Source organism: Rhipicephalus microplus, chromosome 7 (genome assembly GCF_043290135.1).
Source record: "Rhipicephalus microplus isolate Deutch F79 chromosome 7, USDA_Rmic, whole genome shotgun sequence".
In the NCBI taxonomy this organism is placed as follows: Eukaryota; Metazoa; Arthropoda; class Arachnida; order Ixodida; family Ixodidae; genus Rhipicephalus; species Rhipicephalus microplus.
In genome coordinates, this window is record NC_134706.1 from 25,598,514 (window position 1) to 25,605,171 (window position 6,658).

Below are 6,658 nucleotides of genomic sequence, written 5' to 3' on the forward strand. Positions count from 1 at the left end.
CACCGTGAGAGACGTAGTTTCCTTTCGCAGCCATGCCGCCGAGCCCGTGCACAGCATTTCCAGCAGAATAGCTTTGAAAGAGAGAAAAACTAAGAAAACCGTTTATGATTCGGAAAGAGGCAAAAGAGGAAGAAATCCAAAACCATTTTTTTACGCTGAGAATGTGGTGTCTGGCTCTGACGTTAAAAACATGACCTGGTGTGGCCCATTTCTCCCGCAATTTATGCACTACTCCGGATGCGCACTAAGTAAGTACGGTTGCACGTAGAACACATAATTTCATTCTATCTACTCATCATGGCGCATACAGCATAGTTTACAATGTTGCGATGTCGCAGTGTCATCTCTTTTTGGCATATTAAAAGACACACATGTCAAAGGGTAGCCATTTGTAAACGACGAAAGAAGTATATTTTTAGTCTTGGCGAGCAAATCAGTGCGACAGCACCAACTGATTGACTGCGTCACTGATGCTTTGTATTATCGTGGGCATTGTTGCTTTGAGAAAAACCAGTCACTACGCAGTTTGATACTGTCATAGCTTAAGCAATTGCGTGGACTTTTCGTCAACGGAACGTGATACGCACGCTCTAATACTATTCAGGGGCATTTTCCACAGAATGGCTGACCAGTCACATTTAAAAGACTGAAAAGAAAATGAAGTGGACCTAAGTAGCCCTCTCTTGAGTAGTTACCAGACAGGATGGCCAACAGTCGGTTCTCAATGGACAGTAACCGAACACAAACTTCTAAAAATATTCAGGACCGACGCCAGGGGCGCTGTGTTTCCGCGAAGCCGCCCGGCGGGAAACTTGAGCTCCACCGCCCCCCTCCCCTCCTCGTAGAGTCCGCCCATGCTCTGAGGCTAGATAGCGCAGTTCCATCTCGCCTGTTTAATGGGTTGCTGACAACCTAAAAATAAATAAATTAAACAGCCGGTAGTGTGAGCTCTTCTCGTAACTTCCTTGTTTAGTTTTCCCGCCTTATGGTACTTCTCTTACTCGAGCTTGAACTGGTATAGCGCATTACGGGGAAGAAGAAACGGCTGAGCAGACCGACACAAGAGGACAGAGCGCTAACTTCCAACTTTATTGTCAAACTGCATCAAGAATCCGCCGTTTCTTCTTCCCCGTAATGCGCTATACCAGTTCAAGTACGACGAACCAACTCGCCCAATCTTCAACACTCGTGGACTTCTCTTACTCACTGCATTTGAAAATTCAACCTGAATTTTCGGGTATGCGTGCCGTGCAGGGCGTCAATCTAGACTGGAACCACCCGGGAGACGAGTGCGACGTCCTCAAGGAGCCGCGGCTCTTCCACGCGCTCGTCGAGGGTCTCGTTGCGAACCGGGTGAAGGTGATGTGATGCTCACGGTGCCTCCGCTGCCGCGCTACGTCGCTCCGTACGACCTCGACCCGCTGCTGGCGCTCGTGGATCACGTGGTCCTCGCGACACACAAGCTTCGGCCCCGGCGGTCGTCGGTGCACTGCAGCGGCGCCAGGCTGTACGCTGCTCCCGCGTTTCGCGAGATACGCGACTCGTTCGGCGCCGCCCACCGCAGGAAGTTCGCCTACAGCGTTTCGGTGAGACGATGAACGTGGTTGAAACACTGTGCTTCTTTCTTGTACGAGGACATTGTTTCTAGTCCATAGAACAAGTGTGGTTTCTGGTTATAAAGGGTACAGCAGAAATAGGCGCTGGACGTAGAGCAGACACAACGCTGGACCAATGCCAACTGTGCGGTATATGTGTTCCTTAGATGTCTCGTACCCAATGGCGAATTACGTACGGCGAACAGGAGCACTAGAAAGCACGCTGAAGGAGCTCTTTTCAGATCCGGCGTGATTCGGTGGTAGAAGGAAGTTGATATGTAGGGGTTTAACGTCCCCCCCACCAAAAAAAAAACCAACATACGATTTTGGGAGACGCTGTAGTGGAGGGCTGCGGAAATTTCAACGACCTGGGGTTTTTAGGGGCGAAGCTCCTTAGGGCGTGGGCTGTGCATCCCCTGTAGCCTGTATATAGCCACCTCTAGTTTAGTTCTTGCAGTGTTCACTAGATGGCGCTACCGTCCCCTGTATGTAGCCACCTCTAGTTTAGTTCTTGCAGTGTTCACTAGATGGCGGTACCGTCTCCTGTATGTAGCCACCTCTCGTTTAGTTCTTGTAGTGTTTACTAGATGGTGGTACTTGTAGCTGATGATGAAAAGATGCAAGATGTTATTAACTATAAAGCGGTACTTGTAGTTGATGAAAGACGCGAGATCTTATAAAATAGGAATGATGTCACATATGGCGCGTGTCATTGGTTGAAGGCAATCGTTCGATTTAGTGCGGCGACGTACGCTAGGGGGAGCGATGTAATAAAATCGAGTGGGCAAAATGTACAGAGGATTCATGGTTTACCACGTTTACCTCCGGAGCTTCGCCCACTCATCATCATTCACTTCGTGGATATGGCGGAATTTTTTTTAATGTGCACCCAAATATGAACACACGCGCCTACAGCATTTTTGCCTTCATCGAAAATGCAGCCGCTGCAGCCAGGATACGAACCCGCGACCTACGGGTCAGCAGCCCAGTACCTTAGCCACTAGACCACCGCGGCGGGGCTCGAAGGGAGTTGAGGCCCTGTCATTCATTGGTAGAGCAAAAGCGCCTTTGCAGCACCGAGAGCAGCCAGGGACAGTTTGCATGGCTCTCGCGACTGTTCAAAACTGCGCTATAGGGGGACCTCTACGTCACAACACAAATAAGCACAGTGATTGGTGGAGAATGCCGCCGCCAGGCCCTAGCGACACTTGTGCAAAGACATCGGTAGTGGCGGGGGGGGGGGGGGAGGGGGCGTCGAAAATGGTTATGCACATGTTACGCCTATACGGACGAGAGTCGCCAGGAGTTGTTGATTTGCAGAGGCACTGTAGAACATTGTAAAAGGATGTCATCCAGCCATTCAAAGTCTCGCCTTCGCATTCGTATCTATAGAGAGCGGTAGTATTTATGGTGTAAAAAAATCACAGCATATTCACGAGGTGAATGATGACGAGTGGGGTGAAGCGGACGTACGGAAGCATGGATGGACTGATGGACGCTTCGCCCCACTCATCATTATTCACTTCGTGGAGATGCTGTGACGCCGTTTTTATTGACATCAAGTGCAATGCAACTGACTACTATGACGACTACGACAACACGGGACATACGACCCACGGCGTAAGGAGCTTCGCCCCTAAAATAGTTTATTATGTAAAAGAAAAGTAGAGGTGCAAAAGAAAATAGAAATAGACGACCGTTGCCGATTAGACCTCAGAAGTGTTGATTTGTGACGTGGCCTGCGTAGTAGTAGACGGTCAACAAGACATTTAGAGCTGGTCGTAAAGATGGCATGATCTGCTTCGAACCACCAGTTCCTCAGAGAGCTTGGCAACTGTGCAGTGCATATTTCGCGTATGCTAACCTGCAGGTGGGTGCCAAAATAAGAAAAAGAGTCGTCGTTTTAAGGGTTTGTCTGAGCGAGGCTTTGTGATTACTGTTATGCTTCCGCCCGAATTTTTTCAAGCATAACTGCGTCGCTTGTATCGCTATACTAGTTCATCCATCATAATGGTCTTACAATGTGTAAATCATGCCCATTTTTATCCACCAAGAGATTGATTGATTGATATGTGGGGTTTAACGTCTCAAAACCACTATATGATTATGAGAGACGCCGTAGTGGAGGGCTCCGGAAATTTAGACCACCTGGGGTTCTTTAACGTGCACCCAAATCTGAGCACACGGGCCTACAACATTTCCGCCTCCATCGGAAATGCAGCCGCCGCAGCCGGGATTCGAACCCGCGACCTGCGGGTCAGTAGCCGAGTACCTTAGCCACTAGACCACCGCGGCGGGGCATCCACCAAGAGGAGGAGGTATATATATTACCTTATCTTACGTGTAAAGCATGCTTGCGCTGTGGACATGTCGTCCAGTATGTGGGCTCAGAGAGACATTTCATTATTAAACAGTGCACTTTTGTTTCACTGCGTGCTTAGACTTATTAGCGCCTGAATTACAATACACCTACACAATCACCATTACGTGTATGTTTTAGAATATTTCTGGTAGCCGAATGAGCTTGCAGCAATAGTAACAATCTTCCTAAAAATTCAAACATAGAAACATGACATCACCTCCTAGACATCGTGTGTTTCTGGACTCGAAAGCCACGACCAGAACAAGCTTCCACGCAGGCGGGGGGCGACACCTTCGTCACGCGAACCGTGGCTCTCGGGGCTTCTGCCCACGCTGTGCCACTCCCCAATTCGGGACTCGTTCTGCGACCGAACAAGGCGAGCTTCGAGAGCGTGTGCAACGTCAAGCCAGTGGTCGGGAACCCTGCCGAAAAGGAGTGCGTCGTAGCGATCATGCAGATCGAGAAGTCGCTGGACGGCGGCGCAGTGTACTACGTGAGTGCAGCTGCTTCGTTAGTGGATTGCCGCTAGGGGGTGGCTGTGACCGTTAGGTGGGGGCTGTGACCTGAGCATTTCCTACTGCACGCATCCATGCGCAAAACATTTGGCGCAGTTTCTGGCGAACTAATGTACCGCGAAAGCACTGCCTCTGTGATTTGTTGGTGATATACACAGGCTGCCATCGGTAAGACGATTTTTTTTACTGGTTTGTTGAAGTAGAATTCAAGTATTTCTGAACAGTCTATAGCGCTCATTTGTCTGAGAATGTGCAGATTAGTTGCCTTTGTTTGTGCGTACTTTATTTTATAAGGCACATTGTTTACACGCAATAAGCCCATCAGGTTACAAAGCGACCATTCCGACAACGACCAAGTTACTTTCAACAGTGAATGTTGTCGGTAATGAATGCTACTTATCGTGCTGGTATGTCTGCTTTGCTTGCGATCACTTGTCGACCGTCACAGCAGCCTTCCTTTTTGAAACTTATGCTCGACTACGGTGTTCTCATCATTCGACGTGTTTGATCATTTGGACGATACTACTATCATGTTCCCAGAGTATTTTTCCATACTTCGTCCCTCAATAATACTGTCATAGTCCCACAAGCTGTTGAGAGACTACTCTACCATGCTGCTACCATTCACTGTAGTACTAACTCTACGTCACAGGTTGCCGCCTACGCTGGTCCGAAGCAGCTGCAGGAAAGAATGCAGCGGGCGTACGAAGACGACATGGGGGACGCTGCCGTCGCGGTGTACGACGCATTCCTGGACGACTTCGCCGGTCTCTGTCCAGGAGACAGTCACAGAATGTCGCCGCAGCTGGCATCCATTGCCGAGAGCACGACACGCGTGCTTCTGCAGTGAAATCCACTTCTTCGTCACATGCCTCGCCATTACCTGCACGGCTTCTTCAATCGAAATGTAGCTTTCTTTTTGTCTTCAAGTTTCGCCGATACCTTATTAATCTACTAGCGATTCGTGCATTCACCAATACAACGAGTTTGTGAGCCTGCTTCTCGTGTTAGTTCATCACGAGGGAATGCTTAAGCATCCACAGGAGCCCAGCGGGCGTCCGCCTAAGCAACGCCTGATGTGAACTTGATCCTTGGCGTTCCTGAGTCCAACGGAGAGATGCCGTGTGACAACACTTTGTGCGGGGCTTTTCGAATCTTTGACCACGGTATATTGCGCGCCTGTTTTGGTGCCGGAATACGCCCCTGGAGCGTTGTGCTATAATAGCTTTATCACTCTCAGGAAGAGCAGTTCGCCTGTAGAGGCATCGCAAACGACTATATATGCGAAAGGCCGCTACGCAATGAGAAAGAGCATTTGTGGACAACGTGTTCAACCGAATTTGCTGGTACAAGCAGGAGTGCGTTGAAGAGTGAATGTTTAAGCATCCGCATAAATTCGGTGGGTGCCCGAACACGTAAATAGGGCTGATGTTTCAACGAGCACCAATTCAAACTTCATCTCGCCTCTTCAAACGACTTGAAGAAAACACCACATATTTGAGTCTTTGTCATTGTATTTCTTATGAAGCATGACATACTGCCTCACGTATAGATTTATAAAATTTATTGAATATTCAAGTTTGCTTTCACAGCAATGGACGTTGCGTGCCCGTGACAATGTTGTTACGGTCGTTATCGGTGGTGGCGACGTTAATTTATGTTAAAGGATATTAGCTCTTATCATTGATATGCTTTCGTTTGTCTAGATGTGCCTCTCATGAGCATGGCACGCGGGATTAAATCGTGTATCGATGGCTCCACGGTAAAGCCAGATTCTCTGAGATCAATCAGATATGATTGCTCCAAAGTGTAAACGCCTATAGATCTTCTTCTTTAAGTATTGCATAGCATCTGTCATCGTCTGCCTGTGGTGGGATGTCACTTTTCCTATTCGTATCGCATAATTTCGAACCGCCAATGTTCTTTAGAATGTTATATGTAATTTCTGGCAGGGACCTGTGACGTAGGTTCGTCATTCGTAAATTGCATCAAGAACCATGACAAGAGTTTAACCACAGGGTTTCGTGACGTAGTACTGCTCTGATAAGCAAGATTAGCTAAAAATCATTTTTGAGGGTTTCAGGATTTCTTTCAAAGCGGGTGGAACTAATAACTGGTTAGTTGAAGTAGGCAAGGAAAATTGACACTCTAGAGCAGTGGTGAAAAAAAATCATGACAGTCTGATA

General features: G+C 48.2%; 1 protein-coding gene across 1 annotated transcript in view; it reads left to right on the forward strand.

The window, feature by feature from the left end:
• LOC142766878 (uncharacterized) overlaps positions 1-5,973 on the forward strand; it is a 6,525-nt gene extending 552 nt beyond the window's left edge. The window contains exons 2-4 of the mRNA XM_075868080.1: positions 1,255-1,586; positions 4,235-4,450; positions 5,125-5,973. Of these exons, the coding sequence (XP_075724195.1) occupies positions 1,368-1,586; positions 4,235-4,450; positions 5,125-5,322 (633 nt within the window). The 5' untranslated portion in view covers positions 1,255-1,367 and the 3' untranslated portion in view covers positions 5,323-5,973. The remainder of the gene's footprint in view (positions 1-1,254; positions 1,587-4,234; positions 4,451-5,124) is intronic.
• Positions 5,974-6,658: the final 685 nt, after the last annotated feature.